The 18,952-nt window shown below is 50.6% G+C and overlaps 1 protein-coding gene across 2 annotated transcripts; it reads left to right on the top strand.

Annotated features, from left to right (window-relative positions):
* The first annotated feature begins 315 nt into the window (after positions 1-315).
* MCM5 (minichromosome maintenance complex component 5) lies at positions 316-18,416 on the top strand. 2 transcript variants are annotated; one of them, XM_090043132.1, is made up of 17 exons: positions 316-458; positions 621-801; positions 2,271-2,397; positions 2,530-2,658; positions 4,168-4,340; positions 6,615-6,770; positions 8,673-8,839; positions 10,553-10,724; positions 10,906-11,017; positions 11,900-12,043; positions 12,444-12,509; positions 13,829-14,005; positions 14,521-14,633; positions 15,551-15,679; positions 16,484-16,626; positions 17,326-17,453; positions 17,980-18,416. In XM_090043132.1, the coding sequence occupies exons 2-17, from the start codon at positions 635-637 to the stop codon at positions 18,079-18,081; spliced, it is 2,205 nt and encodes a 734-aa protein (XP_089899258.1). In that variant the 5' UTR covers positions 316-458; positions 621-634; the 3' UTR covers positions 18,082-18,416. The 2 variants fall into 2 exon arrangements, with proteins under 2 accessions (XP_089899258.1, XP_089899257.1); XM_090043131.1 differs by having other exon boundaries at positions 425-448.
* Positions 18,417-18,952: the final 536 nt, after the last annotated feature.

Raw genomic sequence — 18,952 nt, 5'->3', positions numbered from 1 at the left:
CCAGTCACAGACTGCCTCTCTGGGCACTGCCACAGAGCTCGTTGGCTCTCTCCTTCTCCCCCCCAGCCCCGGCCAAAATAGTTCCGTCCAGGCGATTGCCTCCCTCCTCCCCCCATATGCCCATTCAGAATGGTTTCGTCCAGCCGCCATCTTGAGCCCATGTTCTCCCCCTCCCACTCGAACCTTTCGCGCCAAACTGCTCCGGGCCCCAGCTAAAGGAGGGCAGAGGGGCGGGACCTCGCCATCTCCACCAATCCGCTCTCACCACCATGGCAACCCAGCCGTGCGCTTCCCGTGCGGAAAGGGATGGAAGGAACCTGGCTGGGCCAATCAGAGGGAGCGGGCGAGTGTCTGGCCAATAGGGGCTTGGGCCGTAGAACGTCCCATTGTGACGTCCCTTCGGTTTTGCCGCGAAAACTCGGTGCTCGCCGCGGTTCGGTTTCTGGAGGCAAGCGGAGGTGCGGGCGAACGCCGCTTCGGGGGGCTGGTCCGGGATAGGGGCCCCGTCCTCCTTAACCCGGGACAGCGGGGCTGCTTGCGGGGCCCGGCGCGGAGGGGGGCGGAGGGCAGGCACCGCGGGATGCCAGGCTAATGGTCCCCTCTCTCCGCCCGGCTCTCAGGAGCAGCCTCCACCATGTCCGGCTTCGACGACCCCGGCATCTACTACAGCGACAGCTTTGGGGGCGACCCGGCGGCGGACGAGGGGCAGGTCCGCAAGTCCCAGCTCCAGAAGCGCTTCAAGGAGTTCCTGCGGCAGTACCGCGTGGGCACTGACCGCACCGGCTTCACCTTCAAGTACAGGTGCGGGCGGCCCCCACCTCCTCCGGCCCGTTCGCGCTCTGCCGCTCTTTGCTTTTGTCCTGCTGCGCGCTCGCATGGGCCACAGCTAGCGTTTCGGGAGCCCTCTCGTGCACCCCTTCTAAAAAGCTTCTTCGCAGGAGACTGAGTACTTTTATCACTCTTGGGACCCAGGCGGAAGCTGAAGCCTGGAGAGGCCCAGCACTTTGCCAGGAACCAGGTGTCGAGCTAGTGGCAGAGCCAGAGATAGAGCCCGGCTCTTCCCCTGTGGTTCCGCTTCCCCCCTTGGGACGCTCCTTACAGACCTGGGACCCATGCTCCTGTGCCTTTAGTTGTCCCATGCGATCAATTGCCTCTAGTGGCCTTCCTGATTAAGGGAGGCTTACAGTTGCCTTGTGGGCCTAGGGCCACATTTCCCTTGGCATAGCAAATAAACCTGGCTGGTACCCCATCCTCTGGGTTATGCTATTTCCCGAGGGCCCGCCCTACAAAATCAGGTCTAGATCTGAATGCCATGTTTCAGACCTGTTCGATTCTGTCTCTAGTATAAATCAGTCGTGGGCTTCCAGCCCAAACCTTTTGGGATCTGCGAACCGGCAGTCCCAGAGCAGCGGCCGCATGTGGAGTGGTGACACAGGATTGTGGATGGTGGTGGCAGCTGCCACGTGCGAGCTTCCCCCTCTGCTGCTCTGGGACCGATCGCTGCTACTCTCTGATGGAGAGGAGTTTTAAAAAGTGCCGGATTTAAAATTCTGGATTTTTGCTATCCAGGTTTATGAGGTTATACTGTAGTTCATACTTAAACTGCCTGGCTGTGGTCCATGTGATGCTGGTACAGATTAATGTTAAACTCTGATAACCACTGTGGCCCCAGCTGCCCCTTGTCCAGTGCCATTTGTGCATATTGAAAAAGTATTAACATGGATGTTACCTCTGTCCAGCAGTTTCCATTCCTTTTGCTTCCACCATAGAGGGCTCGTTACTTTTCCTGCCATAAAAGACTACCTGTAGAGCAGGGGTGTCAAACTTATCTGGCCCCGCAGGCCACATGAGTGGCACAGACCTACACACAGGCCAGAAAGGCCCATGGGTCCCCCTTCCCTTCCCTTTCCCCAGCATACTGGTCCAGCAGCTGTTCCACACAGTCTGGTTCCTAGGCTGTGCATGCTCGAAATCCCAGAGCAGCCAGAAGAGGCACCGTGTGCAATGGAGGCCACTGGGTCCAGATCAGCGGCCACACTTCATGCAGTGCCTCTCCCAGCAGCTTCAGGACTACATGTTTGACACCCTTGCTTTAGAGCATTTTGCATCTGCTTTCTACATAGCTGGAGGGCCACTTTGAATACTTTGTGTGTGATAGTTTCTCTTCTGTTACAGTTCCCTAGCTCTGGGCTTGCTGAGTTGCAGGCCTTTAAGAAAATTTTCTTGGTGCTTTTTTGCCTGCAAATCCTTACTCCTACCTCATCTTGCAGGGATGAGCTCAAACGACATTACAACCTGGGTCAGTACTGGATTGAGGTGGAGATGGAAGACCTGGCCAGCTTTGATGAGGACCTGGCAGACTACCTGTATAAGCAACCTGCAGAGTACCTACAGCTGGTAAGGATGGGGAATACCATGGAAGGGAGCACACCAATGACTGTTTTATGTAGAGCTAAGAGCTGGTGTGCCACGAGCCATTTAGCTAACCAGAGTGGTGTGTCAGTATAAGCTGTACTATTTCTTAAACAGCTGGAAGAAGCAGCAAAAGAAGTGGCCGATGAGGTCACCCGTCCTCGTCCATCAGGGGAGGAGACCCTCCAAGACATCCAGGTCATGCTGAAGTCAGATGCCCATGCTGCCACTATCCGTAGCCTGAAGGTGAGTTAAATCCACCCACTATGGTGAGGTGGGTAGAAGACTAAGGACAGAACTTGTCCAAAGCATGTTGTGCTGAGAGAGCTGTTAGTTCTTGCTGGCCTAATCAAGGTTAAGTTCATCTCTGTCCATCCAGGCAGAACTGCACCAGATGTGACTGCAAGTTGCGACTTACTATGATTGATGGGACTTGTTAGTGTTAGGGTTACCCCAAGAGTGGTTTTTGTGCTGCTTTTACTATATTGCTGTGAAACCTATCTAGCTAAAGGAGTACAACCCCTTCATGTGAACAGAATTAACCCACCAGAAAGTTGCTTACAGTGGTATAGTTTATTCCTCTAACTTTAATGAGTTTTATCAATGCATAAACATCATTACACAATTATAGTTGCATGCTTGCTAGAGGTTGCACTAGTACAGTGGTGCTCAGTCTTTTTGGCTGGTGGGCTGGGTGGGCAGTGCCTGCTTCTTTCCTGGGCTGGATCCAGCCAGTGGTCCTGATACAGTGTCCAGCACAGTTGCAGCAGGGTTCCATCCAGCTGTGCCTCAATTTGGCCCTGTGGGAGGAGAAGGGGACTTAACCCAGTCCCATAGTGGGAGGAGGAGGGAGTGGGGGAGGGGGAGTGGTCCAGCCCTGATCCAACTATGTTCCAGGAAAATGTGCAGACCTTAATGTTTGGGAACTTGGCAGTGGAGAAGCGTGGCGGTCTTTGTTGCCACTGCTCCCCTACTGCCAAATTTCCTGACCTGTAAAGAGCACTGCAGGCCAGAGGTTGAGCACCCCTGCACGAGTGTGACTTTCAGTAAAGTATTGCACCCCTAACTTAAGTAGTTAAATAATACAAAGAGTGCATATACACCAGCTCTAAGTAGCTCTGGTGACAGAGGAGCATCAATTGATGGTATTCTAATGCAGGCACTCATTTGTTGGAGATATGTCTTTCTTCATCACTGTCTTTATCAGTGCAGTGTCTGGTACAGTAGGAAGAGACTGGGCTATCGCTTGAAAGCTTCTCTTTTAAGATGCAGTTCAGTTACTTTTTTGGTGTATGGTTGGGCAAAGCCACCTGTCTCTTTTGCACAGTGAAAATGGCTGCTTCCCTGAGATGTAGGCCACAGCTTTGAGCCCTAGTATATTAAAAATGGGGTGGGAGAGGGAAGGCAGGGCACTGTAGAGCACAATTGTTAGAATGACACGTGGTGTACGCTGAGGTCCAGCTATCTTAACTTTCCTTTGTAAATGGAACCTCAGAGAGAACCACTCTGAATGGTGTCCTCTTATTAAAAGCAGCAGGTAGTTCTGAGTTACTGCCTCTTGTGGGTATGGGAAGGCAGCATCCCTCAGCTCCCTGAAATGAGTAGCTGTCTCCGTATTGCCCATACAGCAACCTGCCTATAATCCTTGACTCCTCACATGTCAAGTCTGCAGCTCGTTCCTCTTCCTCACTGTGCTGGGGTGGGGTTTCCTTCCCAGACATTTCTCACCTTCCTCTCCCTGTCTTTCTGCTTCAGTCTGACCAGATGTCCCGTCTGGTGAAGATTCCTGGGATCATAATAGCATCAACTCCCGTGAGAGCCAAGGCCACCAAGATTTCCATCCAGTGCCGCAGTTGCCATAACACCATCAACAGCATCACCGTGCGGCCTGGGCTAGAAGGCTATGCCCTGCCCAGAAAGTGCAATACGTAAGGACTGGAGGGAGGCAAGGAGTGCGTGGGGGATCCTTTCTGGAGTACAGGAGGAGAGGAGAAGGAGGGGACTTGTTAGAAACCCAGTGGTCCACCCTCCACCTATCTTTGAGTTTCCCTGGGTAGCAATGAATGCTTCATGAATAATGCACTGTGCTGGGGTCTAATGAGACCCCAGTCTTGATCACAGAAGAACTGCCATCATGTAGGGGGTCTGAGGACTCTGACTAACCCAGCTGATTTATAAACCGGAGCTGAATGCGTGGGTTGAAACAAAAGTGTAATTGCTAGAGTTACATACCTTCTCTGACAATCACCTAATTTCATTTGCCTTTTACCTATCATGCTATCCATGATTTCCATTCCATCAATGCTGGTGACTCTGCTTCTTCTCTCAAGCCTCGCCTCATTGCCTTTATGTGTGTTGATCTTCTCTGTTTCTTTTCTTCTGTCTTTCTGTCCCTGGGGTCCACCCTACTAGCCCCCAGGCCCATCTCACTCCAGCCTCCCTTTCCTACACTTCCTACCTGCACTGTAAAGGGGAAGTCCTCGGCAGACTTCCTGGTAGAAATCCTATGACTAGAAAGACTTAGTGCACTACATACATGTGTTCTCTGTTTCAGGTCTGCCATCTGCTTGGTGTAAGCAGCTCGATTTTATCCAGTGTAATTGAATCTTACACCACAAACCCAGCCACTTGTTCACCACCTAGGCTCATTCCTATCTCCAGGTCTCTCCACAGGATCTTACCAGTTCTTTCCAAACGCAAACTGGCAAAATACTTGTGTTCCCTGTTTGTCTGTGCTACCTGATGTGTCTTGGCTTATATGTAGCCTGTAAGATCTTTGGGACAGGGGCCCGCCTCTTTGGTCTGTGTTCGTACACTGTCTTGCCTAGCAGGGTCCTCACCCATGACTAGGGTATTGAGGTGCTTTGGTGATATAGTAGCCACCTTAAAGAATAGTCATTACTCTTGTTCAGCCTTAAAATGGGACATTTGCCCACAGGCTTTCTTCCTTCAGCAAGTCAATGTCTCAGAAAGCTTTCTTGCTTGTTTCACATGTGGTATCAGGAACTCTGTGTCACCCAGCCAAGAGCCTGGCATGGCCCAATGTTTAAAGTAAAATAGACCATCTTTGTGAGCACTTGTAGTTTAAAAGGACAAGACATCTAAATTTAGGTGTGTCAGAGGACCAAGAAAGTGGTGCTAGGACTGCCAGTATTTCTGATCACTTTGACTCCAGACCCCTTTTGTTGCTTGCAGGTTGTATAAGAGAATGTAAATAAAATTCATGGTTAAATAACTTAACTAATAAATTACCTTCCCCTGTCTCCCATCAGTGCAGGATTTTTCCTTTACAGTGTGTCATATTGCAATACCCTTTCTCATTCTAATATCTCACTTGTATTTTCCCTTAAGAAAAAGACAGACTGTTTTCTTGAAGTATGAAGAGCACCTTCTGTCATATGTGTTGTAGCCTCGTACACTTCTGTCTCTACTTAACTATTGTTTAACCAGATTAAACATATGTAGGCTTCTTTGGCAAGCTTTCCCGTATCAGCCCCCTTCAGGTAGAAATCATTGCGTTGGAAGGAACCTTAAGTGTCAGCAAGTCCAGACTCGTGGCATCTCTTTCTCGGACTTCTATTATGTTTCTCTTTCTCCTTCCCTTGATCTCTGGCTTATGCTGCAGACTCTTTGGGGAACAGACCCTCTCACTACCTGTACATGTGCTGCTTATACAATGCGGCACTGGTCTCTGTGGGCATGTCTAACAAGATGCTATGTCACTGCACATAGTGTCGGCAGGCGCTAACCATGATGCTGCTACTACTGCGCAGTAGCATCAGAAATGGCTCATGCACTGCCAGGACTGCACAGTACCAACTGCACAGTCAGGGGCATGAGTAGACATGCCCTGTGGGGCCTATAGGCACTTCTGCGATACAGATAGGGGCTTCCATGTGCCCTTCTTGCCACTAGATCAGACTTGGTCTCACAGCATGTTGACATCTTCAGTTACAAATCTGCTTGCTTTTGGAAGTCACAATTAAGAGACCCTTTTAGAAAGGGGTATAGGACCCTGAGTTATACATTGCTGCTTGCCTAGCTAAGATTAATTAAGCTGGAATAAACGAGAACAGATTCCTTAGTCAATACACGTTGCATGCAGCAAAGCTAAAGACCACTTGCTGGCAGTGTCCCCTGAGTTCTAATGACTCTTAACTAGCTTCTGGGACTGATTTCCTTAACTGTCTCCCTCTGCTCAGGGAACAAGCAGGCCGCCCGAGGTGTCCCCTGGATCCATACTTCATCATGCCAGATAAATGCAAGTGCGTGGACTTCCAGGTCCTGAAGCTCCAGGAATCTCCCGATGCTGTGCCTCATGGGGAGATGCCCAGGCACATGCAGCTCTATTGTGACAGGTAATCCTGCAGCCCGTCTCCCTCTCCTTTCTCAAGGGTCATTTCAGGGAGGGGCAGTAGAAAATGTGGCCATCATAGAAGATGGGTTTAGTACCCAGCTTCTGGAGAGGGGGCAGGGATTTGGGATCTTTTATTGATCCATATTTGTATAGCTACCTTGCAGAGGCACCTTGAGGTGTGTTCTTGTCGCAGGCACTGTGCGGGGGGTGCGACCATGGCTGCAGGCACACAAGCCCCTGTAATGGGTGGCTGCTGGGCTTTGGGCCCACCTGCACCTCCAAGCCAGCCCAGGCAGTCGTGGGCATAAAAGACTCATCCTGTGCAGCTAGTCCGGCTGCCAGGGTGCTCACCCACAGCTGCAGCAGCGTTGCTTCCACACCATAGCCCAGCCAGCTGCTGCCCATGCGTGCCATGCAGAGCCAGGCTGTCATGGAGTCCCAGCTGGCTGGGAAGAGCCCTGACCCCACGGCCTGGCCCAGCCCAGCCCAGGCTGGCCCCACTATCTGCCCTCCTCACCTGGGGTTGAGTGGGGCCAGCTGCAGACACTGCTGAGGGTGGGTGCAGAAAGGCTGGGTTGACCGCAAGGGCATGCCCCTTCCCAGCTGGCTGCGGCTCCATGACAGTCCAGCCTGGCCTGGGTGCAGGGAGCTGGAAGAAATCTGGGCACACAGCTCCCACAGCCACAGCCAGCTAAAAAGAACCTGCTCCTGTGGCCCAGCCCAAACATCCACCCTCATCAGTGCCTGTGGGCTGGCCTGGTTTAACTCTGCAGTCCCAGTTGAGGTGGGCAGATGGCGGGGCCACGGCAGCTGGCTTTGGTCACATCCCTCATCACGCGAGTGGCCAGTAGAGCAGAAAGCCAGGCAGACCCTGGCTGGGGTCCCTGGATCTGTGCCTGAGATGGAAGATTAATCCCTCTCCCTGCCCCCCTTCACCTGAGGCTTCTGGGCTTCTGCCACTGTGCGCACCCCAGGAGGGCACAGAGGGGGCATGCACCCCCAGATCTGCACGCAGGGCAAGGGTGGGCTGCTGCTGCGGGCTGGGGCTAGGGGAGTGCCAGGCTGTTCCCAACAGGGGCTGAGCCATGCTCCAATCAGGGTCGGCAGCAGCAGTGCTGGAGGGGTGGTCTGGGTGTGCTAGAGCCACCCCAAAATTCACCATAGACCTGAGCACAGCCCAGCCCAGCCCTCCACCAGGAAGAGCTTGGCACCACCCTGTCCCCAGCCCATAGCAGTAGCCTTCCCTGCCCCGTGCACAGATCTGGAAGCACGCGCCCCCTTCCGTGCCCTCCCAGTGTGCGCGCAGCGTAAGGAGCCGCCTTCCCTCCTGTATTCTGTCTTGGCTGTGCAGCGCCAGCCCCACTCCTCCTCTCACCGTGGGGACCTTGATCTATACCCCTGCATGCCCCTTCCCTCCCTCCACCCCTTCCCCCACAACAGACTTACCAGCCAGTCTGTCCACACTGCTGGGCTGCATATCGGAATCGGATTGGTATTATCCAATATGGCTTGTTAAAAATCGGCTGTCAGTATCAGCCCAAAAAATCTCTATCAGTGTATCCCTACTATTCACTTGCAAATTGGTTCAGTCTGAATAGGTTAGACTAACTTGCAACGACTGAATTAATTCAGGCTCAGGCTTTTTGAATGTGTGTACTTAGCCCTAGTGACAAGGTACTGTAATAGTGCTTCCTGCATGCTTCAGACACCAGTTATAAGTCATAAGTTTATGAAACCAGTTGTAGATTGTACGAAATCATTGTCACTTTGTGATGGTCTTTAACATGTTCTATATCCAGGCCTTTATTTTGGTTGGGCAGGGAGAAAAAGAGATGAAGGGGATGCTCCCAGCATTTTATTACATAAAAATCACCTTCCTTTGCCCTCCTGTTTCTCCTCTAAGGTATCTGTGTGACAGAGTTGTCCCTGGGAACAAAGTTACCATCATGGGTATTTACTCTATCAAGAAATCTGGCCAGACCAAGAACAAAGGCAGAGACAACGTGGGTGTGGGGATCCGAAATGCTTATATCCGTGTGGTGGGGATCCAGATTGACACTGATGGCTCAGGTAAAAACTTGCTTTGGCCCTCCCTGGTTCACAGTTTAGCAAGGTATCAGGAGACTATTGTGAGCAAAATTCACCTGGGATCTCCAGCTAAAACTACTTTTCTGACCAACCACAGTATGCATGTATCCATACAGTTCTTGTAATAAATATCACAGGCTAGGCTGGATGGAAGAGAGAACCTTAGTGGCAGGTGCTCCATGTGTGCAGTTCTGGGTGGCTTGTGCTCTATTACAGCATTTCTCAACCTGTGGGTCGTAAAAATATTTCAAAGGGTTGCGAGCAAGTGGCAAAAAAATGCAAGAAAGCACAGGTTTCACCGTGCTGGCTGACAGCGTTCCCCTTACAGGCTGCGCAGCCTCAGCACTCTCCATGGAGAAGAGGGCTTGGTTGCCCGTCTGTGCAGATGCTGCCTCACTCCCACTGGCTGTGCAGAGATCAGCTTGGGCAGGCAGCTCATTGCAGAACCCTGACTCTCGCTCCCCGGCTAGCTACAGTTAGCACTCGGTAATGCCCAACCCAGGTTTTGCCGCAGGGGCCCGCTCACTCCCTTCCCCTGGCAGCAGCAGCAGCAGCAGCAGCTCTGGTTCTGTGACAGCAGGGCCCGGCCCATGCCACTAGCCACTTTGTGCTACTAGCTGAGGCCCTGAGTGTGTCTCCGGCAGCCTAGAGCAATGAGTCCCAGCCAGGGACACCCTTGGGTGTTAGGGGATAAATGAGCAGATCAACTAAGTCAAAAAGCACAGGCTCTGGCTTCTCCCAACCTGGGCAGTCTGCTATCCCCAGAGCTGGGCCCCTCTGCAAGCAGTTAGGTGCTGGCATCTGTAGTTATGGAGCCATGTAGCCTCAAGTCCAGTGAGGAAGACATGGGAGTCCAGAAGGGTTGAGGACCACAAGCCATTTGCCTGGTGAGGCTGAAGTCAGAGTTGTCCTTGCCTTGTTAGTCTGAAGTCAAGCTGAAGGCAGCATGGATTTGCACCTCAGATATACGCACTTTGCCTGGTTTATAAGGCACAAATTCTCTCTCTCTCTCTCTCTCTCTCTCTCTCTCTCGATATATATCGAGAGAGAGAGATCTGTCTATCTATATATGTGGCGGAGCAGGGGACTGTGGCTCGGGCTGGCAGGGCCAAGGGCATGTGGGTTGGGACAAGACGGTGATCTTTGCAAATGGATCCTGGTATGAAAAAGGTTGAACTACTGCTCTATTAAGTAGGGAACTGCTAAAATCCATCAGAGTACATAAAGGTGCCTTCATTTTTTGTTCAGCTGTCAGTTCTTCCCCTCACCCCCAAAAGCATGACTTCCTAGGCAAGAACCTCTCTTTGTCCCTCCAGCATGAGCCATCTTCCCACATTAGACGCAGAGCTCCTTTCTCTTTCTTCTCACTTTGGTCACATTTTTCAGAGGCCATTTGCCATCAGCTGGGCCAGCACTGTTGTCTCTTTATTTTGAAACAGAGCAAAGGCATGCAGTTTCCTCATTCAGAGGAGCACACTCAGCTGCTTGTGACAAATTTTTTTCCCTCTTGTGTCTAGTTAATTAATGCTCCTTTTCCTTGTGACCTTGCTTATAGTCCTATTAAAGTATCATGGCTAAAGATCCAGACACTGTGAGGGAATTGCGTTTTGGAGAAGGATGAAGCAGCCATTCAGGTGTAGTCTGTTTGTTTCGTAATGACACTTCATTCAGTTTTTTCTTCATCACGTCTGTTAGGCCATACTTTTGCTGGCTCTGTGACTCCCCAAGAAGAGGAGGAACTTCGCCGACTTGCCTCCATGCCCAACATCTATGAGACTGTTGCCAAGAGCATTGCACCCTCTATTTATGGCAGCACTGACATCAAGAAAGCAATTGCCTGCTTGCTGTTTGGAGGCTCCCGCAAGAGGTCAGGGGAACATATTGGGCAGGGCACAGTGGGGCAGAAGTAAATAGAAGGGTATTTGAGGCACACAACCCTTTTAGGGGTTTTATGGCTCCAAACAGCTGTATGTTTCCTGTTGGCAATTTTGTTTTATTTGTTCGCTGCCAGAACAAGAGCTGATTTCCCTCTCTTGTCTTCTTTGCAGGCTCCCAGATGGGTTAACCCGCCGGGGGGACATTAACTTGCTGATGTTGGGAGACCCTGGCACAGCCAAGTCCCAGCTGTTGAAGTTTGTAGAGAGGTGTTCACCCATTGGGGTAAGTGTCATGGGTGACTGGAGTTCCTTTTTGATACTGATTGCATGTTGAAACAGCTCACTTTTTCTCATGTGGCACTGAGAACAGGAACCAACTGGAAATACTGGAGATGGTTCATGATGCAGAACAAAAACCATCTTGAACCTCCACACCAGTACCTGGTATGTGGGGTGGAGTTGGTGGATATGCAGACTTTTTCTGCTAAGCAAGAGAGACTTGTACGGAGTAGGCAAATCTGAGAACAACCCATGGGACATTCTTGCTGGGTCATTCTTCAGAGCATAGCTGTCATTTTGTCAGAATGTTTCACTGAAAGTCTGAAGTCCTGAACTTCTTTCTATCCTAAGGTATTGTTCAAGCTGTGTTGAGCTGCATGTAACAAACTGAATTAGCAGAGAAGCTAGAAGGTTAGGTGCAGTAGCTTAGACTGCAGTTGTCAGGCACTGAGCTCTAAACAGAGACCAAGCATGAAATTGTTTTCATCCATGGTTGTCTATAGTCTCCACTAGCACGACACCTGAGTACCTTGCATCCTCAGAGTAAAACAAACACCCTACTGCAGCCTGCTAAAACAAGCAGATACACTATGCTCTAGATTTAATGCACTCTCTGCCTACAAGCTGCCATCTAGTGCTTTGCAAATACTTAGCCTGAAGCCTAGTTGCACAAAAGTACCTTGCTCTGAAGAATGTCAGTCCCTGGCTTCGGTGTAATCTGAGGAAGCAGTAGCCATGGAGCTCCCAGTAGCCTATGGCTGATGCTGTGCTGAACTGTGGATGCCGAGCTCTGCCTCAAGGCAGCAACCTGATGCTGTGGTTCTTTTATTCCCTTGTTGAGACGCACAGGATCAAGGATGCCTTCTCTTTTTGTGCCTCCCTTCAGGTATACACCTCTGGGAAAGGCAGCAGTGCAGCTGGCTTGACAGCCTCAGTGATCCGAGACCCCTCTTCCCGGAGCTTCTTTATGGAGGGAGGAGCCATGGTCCTGGCAGATGGGGGAGTGGTGTGCATCGATGAGTTTGACAAGGTAGAGACACAGCATGCAGAAGTTTCATAATGTTGACTTGGAGGAGGAAAGGAAGGGAAGGTTGACTGCCATATTGTTCTGCTGTGGCAAGGAAAGGAATAATGCCAGAAGGCAATGGGGGAAGGGGTAATCTTTTCTTTTGGATGGAGGCCTATCTACTGGAGGGACAGGGCATCAAAAGGGGTGCCAGGGAATGCACTTCTGGGATAACTTTTGAGTCTTTCTTTTATTTTTAATGTACTCAAAATTAGTATCCTGGAGGAAGAAGGGAGTGTTGGATGCACATGGCTGTGTGTGATCCGAGACTTTCTTGGCATTTAATCCCAATTCTGTTGTGAGGTTAAGTCGCATGAAAGGTGTACCATTCTACCTTTTTTTTCCTTCCCCAAACTTTACCAAGATGCGGGAGGATGACAGAGTGGCCATCCATGAGGCTATGGAGCAACAGACCATCTCCATTGCCAAGGTGAGCTGCTAGCTGGGATAGGAAGTGGAAGAGGTGAAAAGAGCTGAGTCCCTCCACAAGCAGGGTGACCAGCTCTGCAGTTGTGGGCCCTTGCCAGAAGGTGGCCATCCCTCAGAAAGTAGCTGGGTTCCCTGCTCATGTTTAGGCATGGGTGGGTTACTGGCTGGTCTGATCCGAGATCAAGCTTTGCTCTCTGACAGTGTTTTGATCCTACTAATCTTGAGACTTACATTCAGACTGTCATACAAATGCACACTGGCCATCTTCCTTTGCCTCCCCTCAGCTCTGTTACCATTAGCAGGTCTATGCTCTGCTTCTTCCTCCCCACCCCTGTTCCTCCTTCTGCTCTATACCTTGATTCTGTTGTTCAGATCATTTTTCTTCTCCATGTTGCATAATCTCCAGGCTGCATCTATTCTCTTTCTCTTCATCATTCAGCCCTTTGTCATAGCATTCCTCCTCATCCTGGGCATCTCTGACTCACTGTTTACCTCTTCAGTCCTCACAAAACACCATGATGAACACAGTTCTTCCTGTACTTGCACTGCATCTGCCCCTCTTGACTTCCATTGTCTGGCTTGCCCTTGCAAAGTGAATCTAATTTCTGCTCTTCTCCTTTGCTGCCCAGCCTGCCTCAGTTCATCTTTTGGGTTTGTCAAACGTGTGACTGGCTTCCCCTTTTATATCCTTCAGACCTCTTTCCCTGAGTTCTCTTAAGCCTCAAACATATTCTTTTCTTGCACTTTCCCCCTGTCTTCTCCTTGTCTCTTCTGAGAACTCACTTTTCCCCAAGAGAAGCCAAGCCCTAAAAAGTAGCTGCAGCTATCCAAATAGTACAAGACACCTGGACGAAGCAGTAGCCTGGCCATCGTGTGCTGCTTGGTTCTCATTCCCTAACCTGCAGGTAGTTGGCTTACATGGTAGACACTTCAGGGCAGGAGATTTGTCTCTACCTGCTCATATAGCACCTACTGCTCTGAGGGCACTGTATATTAATTATGGCTCAAGCTTTGGGTAACCTTGGTCAAGGAAAGCTCCATGAGGCTTATGTAACTGAATAATCCCTCCCTCATGTTGTTAATCTTGGAAACTTTTTCCAATATTGAACCTGCTTAGCCAGTTGGAAAACATATGGCCTTATTTAAAGGCTGGTGTCTGTAAGGGTGAAAGTAGGAATCCTATGAACCAACCTAGGCCCTTGCCTGTAGGGTAGAGGAGATGGTGAAATGTCCTTCCCCTGCCCTATCATCCATCCCAGGAAGCTGCTGGTAACCCCATGGTGGTTGTGTTGATTTAAGCTCTTGGTTCTGCCCCCTCAGGCTGGTATTACTACCACTTTGAATTCTCGCTGCTCAGTACTCGCAGCTGCCAACTCGGTCTTCGGACGCTGGGATGAGACTAAAGGGGAGGAAAACATCGACTTCATGCCAACCATCCTGTCCCGGTTCGACATGATCTTCATTGTCAAGGATGAGCACAATGAGGAGAGAGACATGGTGAGGGCCAGAACTGGTCTTTCTCAGTGGAGGGAGGTGGAGGGACAAGAAGACCAGCAGGCTGACCACCTAGGAGTTTCCCAACTGAACATGTGACGAGGACAGGGGGGAAGGCAAGGGTCTGCCTTCCTGCCTGGTGTGCCTGGTGTCAAGCAGTTATTTGACCCAAGATGCCTCAGTCTCTGACTTCTAAGCTGGGACCTGTTGCCCTGCTTTAGCAAGCCAAGCACCACATAGTATAGCCCAAGAGCTGGGGAGAGGAAAAGTAGTTGAATTATGTCTTCCAGGGTCTGCCAAAGGTGTCTTCTGTGGTGCCTAGTTCTGCCCACAGAGATGCTGCTGCTTCCTGCCATAAAAGTGGTAGGACCCAAAGACTTGAGGTGGAGGTTGAGAACAGCAGTGCCCATGTGCTGCCCTGACTGGCTTGTTCTGCCTTACCCTGGGGTGAATGTCTGAATCATACCGTGAGTGAGACAGTTTTCATTGTTCAACCATCTCGGCTACTCTGCTCCTAGATACTGGCCAAGCACGTGATGTCACTACACGTGAGTGCCCTGACACAGACCCAGGCTGTGGAGGGTGAAATTGACCTGAACAAGCTGAAGAAGTTCATCTCTTACTGTCGCACGTAAGTGTGTGGTAGCTTTGCGATGCTGCGTCAGAGCAGCAGAACTGCTGGCAGGTTACACAGCATGACCTGCTTGGTGGTGCCATGCTAATGTGCTTTCAGTTGGGACTTCGGGTTGCTCCCAGCATTTCTGGACCCTGGTCCCTTCATTTGACTTCACTGATCTTGGCCTCAGGCTGACCCAGTTCTGTAATGGGGCTGGCAGAATTCCAGCTCTCCAGTAAGCCCCCAGCACACCAGGTCGCTGACTGGGGATCACAACCCCAAGCAGAGGTGCAGCAGTGGGGAAGTGGAATTGTGAACCTATTTTAAGCTTTCCAGCCCCATAGTTACTCCATGAATAATGATACAGGGATTTACCACATATCACAGCTGCTCTGCAGTAACTGCTTCTGTGCCTGCAGTTGCCCCTAAAATAGGTGAAAGCTAGACTGGGGCAACTAAGCTCTTTTTCACTTGGGTGTAAGCTGCTCTGGTGTAGTTCTCATGCAGGGACAGTTACCACAGAGCAGCTGAGGTTCAGCAAATTCCCACTCATTGTTAGGTGTGCATATGTGAGCATCAGTAACTGCATGTTGGGGTTGCACCGTATTATCTGACTAAAAGTGGGGTCACAATGGGGAAATGCCTGGCTACCACTGCCCTAAAAAGATCAGTCCTTTTCTAGCCTGTGATCCCAGTGATAAATGGTCACCCCTAATCTCTGTTTGAAATTGTCACCCAAATGAAGCTTTATTTTTTTTTCCCCAGTGGAGTTGAGATTAAACTAGGCTGGATTTTCACATATCTGTTCTGGTTTGCTGTGGAAGAGGGGGAGCTCCCCCCCAGCACCGTCTTACACTGTGGGCAGGGGGCTAACCTGGTGCTTTGGCCCCAGAACTTGCTGGTTCATAGAGCTTGCCCTTTCCTTCTCACAGGAAATGCGGCCCTCGGCTATCAGCAGAGGCTGCTGAGAAACTGAAAAACCGCTATGTCCTGATGCGCACTGGTGCCCGGCAGTATGAGCGAGAGAGTGAACGCCGATCCAGTATCCCCATTACAGTCCGGTGAGGGCAAAGTCTACCTGGGTTCAGGGTGGGAAGCAAAAGGAATGTGAATCCCAGGAGCTTTGAATAATGCTGCAAAAGGAAAATGGCTTTTGTCCCAGTGCCATACAATCGCCTGGAGGATGGAGGAGGCTCGGACTGATGTCCAGGCCTGCACTGAGTTAAACCCTGCTAAAGTCACCTGAGCTCAGTCTTCTAAGAGCTTAACTCCAGTAGACGGCAGCTTCTCTCCTTTGTTCCCACCTCTGCCAACCTGACTGTCCTTAAGGTTATTTTTTCCAGCCTAAGGGTCATGCAATTGATGTCCTTTTATTTACCACCACGAAGAGCTTTACAGGGAACAGCCCCAACTATGTATTCGTCAGTGATTCAGAGATGGTCTAGACTGCAGTTTGGACCCTATTCTCTGGCAAGCAGAGAAGGCTACCTCTGGTTAGAATTGCTTTTCCTATTCTATCCCTAGTATATAATGGTGGTCTGAACTATCACTGTGTCTGCTTAATGCTAGCTTTGCTCCACTATCCAGTGCTTGGGAAGATCTTGGAGACACTAGGAGTCAGCAGTGACAGGCCTGGGCTCTGGAAGCTCTTGTATAATGGTAGCATTCCCTTTTGTAGGGGTGAGTGTGTGGGGGATGTGATGCCCTCTTCCTGAAAGGATCACTGACCACCCTAGCACTGCTTCAGGGATGCCTGCAGTGAGCACTTTGTGGCTTGAAGAATTCTCTGACTGATGAACAGAAGCGCAAGCGAGTAGAGGACCCACAATAACCTCATTTAAAGGGTTTCTCTCTTTGGGCGGCAGGCAGCTGGAGGCCATTGTGCGGATTGCAGAGTCCCTCGGCAAGATGAAGCTGCAGCCTTTTGCCACCGAGGCAGACATTGAAGAAGCCTTGCGGCTCTTCCAAGTGTCCACTCTTGATGCGGCCATGTCGGGCAGCCTGTCAGGTGAGGCAGACCAGGAATGGGTGCAACCTCCATTCTCACACAGAGGCTTCTGTGGTGAGGTCTTCTGGGAAAACAAACAAATGCTACCTCTCCAGTATGGTGCTGTGTGGGAGGAGAGGGGGGAGGCCTGATGGTGACCCTAACCCCTCTCTCCTGACAGTGCTGGGTGGCCATGAATGCTCTTCAGGAGACGCAGGATGATGCGTCTGGCAGCCAGGGCTCCTCATTTATTTTGAGGCATGCCTAGTTGCATGGTCATAGTCCAGAGGAAGGGTTAGGCAGTGACAAATGCACTTATGTAATTGGGGAGGGAGCTTAGACTCAAGTGCCCTGGAAAAGGAAATGGCAAAGCCTGGATGTTATCTAGCTTGGAAAAGTAAGTCCAGGATGGTGGATTGTAAAGGCCAGATTCCCCAGTGAAGCCTGGATTTGTGTAACTTTTCCTTTTGAGCATGCTGTTACTGTTGAAAATACTGTTTGTTACCTATTAGGATTTGCAGAGGGGTCTGACTCTCTTTTTTTAAAGCTGTAATGATGAGGCTTTAACTTGAATGTGGAAGTAGAGCTCAGTAACTATTGAAGTTTTCTCACCTGTGGGATTGCACTCTGCCTCTTTCATTTGGTGTGGGTGGGGCTGGCCTGGAGGTCACATGGAGAGTAAAATTTTCAAGGATCTCATCGAGTGCCTTTTTTCCATAGGAGCGGAGGGTTTCACAACCCAAGAAGACCAAGAGTTGCTGTCCCGAATTGAAAAACAGCTCAAGCGCCGCTTTGCCATTGGCTCTCAGGTGTCAGAACACAGTATAGTCCAGGATTTTGTGAAACAGGTGGGTCCACTGGACAGGGACTCTCCTTGGGGCAGTCCAAAGGGCTATGAGAACAAGTGGCTGACTGCAAGACAACTTAAGAGTGTGCAGGCTCCTTTTCTGAAATGTGAATAGGGCCCTTCTGATGCTTGTGTGAAACCAGAGGCAGGGTCGGGTTGGCATTCTGGGAAAGTGGGGAGTAGGTATTCTCCACTCTTGAATACTGTATGTGGTGCTTCTTGATGGGTCTTAGGAACCCAGAATACCTGAACACAGGTCTGGGTCCTCCTGTACCTTCCATTCCAACCAGAAAAGTCAGAATTACAATAGGATGAACTGAGAAGATTTTCTCCTGTACTACAAGACCCCTTCTCAGTGGCAGGTGCACATCCAGCAGTCTTACATGACTTTTAACGTGAAGATTTTTCACTGGATTATGATGAGCTTTCCTGGCTCAGCTGCCATAGCAGCTGGCTGTGATAGGGAAGCATTGCATGAACTCAGCAGGTTCAGAGGGCTGTGTCATTCTCCTCTACCATTCTTCCAGAAATACCCTGAGCATGCCATCTACAAGGTGCTGCAGCTCATGATGCGCCGTGGCGAGATCCAGCACCGCCTGCAACGCAAAGTCCTCTATCGCATCAAGTAACTTCGCTTCCCTACCTTCTTGCTCCTGGCTGAAACCATCCTAAGGGAATCCATGCTGGTGGCTGCTGCTATTGCTGAGGATGCTTCTATCAGAGCTCGAGCAAGGCCTTCTAGAAAAAACTAATGACCCTGCTGTGTATTAACCTCCTGTTCATGGAGGGAACTTCCAGTTTGGGGGTTAAACAGGAGGGATCCTCCCTTTTTTTTACTAGAGTTCATGGCAGGAAAAGACCATACTTTGCATTTCAGATGCTCTAGTAAATATGTTCTTGATGTTTCCTAGGCTATCAGAAGGCTTTCAGTTTGTATAAAATAAAATATATGGTGGTACTGCTGGATCTAGTGGAGTTTCAGATGGAGAGGGAAGTTTCTCTCAGGTCCCCTTAGTGCAGGGGTGGGCAAAGTATGACCCGCGGGGCAGATCCAGCCTGCCAGGCCATTCTGTCTAGCCTGCAGACCCCTAAACATTTTAGAAAATTTCAATTTTTATCTGCCCCTGGCTGCCTGTCAAAGATGACAGATGCCAGGGGCAACAGGACCCAGGGGGAGCCAGTGGCTGAGCAGCAAAACCCATCCAGCTGCATCTGCCCTCAGACCCTCCTCCCCTCCTGCCCCCTGCCCCCAACTGGAAGCCTTTGCGACTTCTGGCCTGGTGACCGTAGAGCTGTTCCCCACCTCCTGCCCAAGTGGAAAGGCAGATCAGGGGAAACTGCTGCAAACCACGTGGTGTTTGCTGGGCAAGGCTGCAACCAGAGGAGGAAGTTACAGTGGCATGGAGAGCGGCGGGTGAGGTGTGAAAAGTGACTGGCAGGCATGTGGGAGGCAAAGCAGGGAAATGGTGGGGGAGTGGCAGCAGCAGAGGGGCCATGGAA

Source organism: Crocodylus siamensis, chromosome 4 (genome assembly GCF_052110815.1).
Source record: "Crocodylus siamensis isolate JL-2025a chromosome 4, ASM5211081v1, whole genome shotgun sequence".
Taxonomy (NCBI): domain Eukaryota; kingdom Metazoa; phylum Chordata; order Crocodylia; family Crocodylidae; genus Crocodylus; species Crocodylus siamensis.
Note: the sequence above shows the minus strand (reverse complement) of the source record. Positions and strands in the feature narration are given on the sequence as shown.

What these genes read in the sequence shown, in the direction of transcription:
- MCM5 (XM_090043132.1), top strand. Translation starts at nt 635, where the DNA reads ATGTCCGGCTTCGACGACCCCGGCATCTACTACAGCGACAGCTTTGGG. An exon ending in GGCTTCACCTTCAAGTACAG is followed by an intron (nt 802 to 2,270) that starts GTGCGGGCGGCC and finishes CTCATCTTGCAG; the next exon opens with GGATGAGCTCAAACGACATT. An exon ending in TTTGGAGGCTCCCGCAAGAG is followed by an intron (nt 10,725 to 10,905) that starts GTCAGGGGAACA and finishes TCTTCTTTGCAG; the next exon opens with GCTCCCAGATGGGTTAACCC.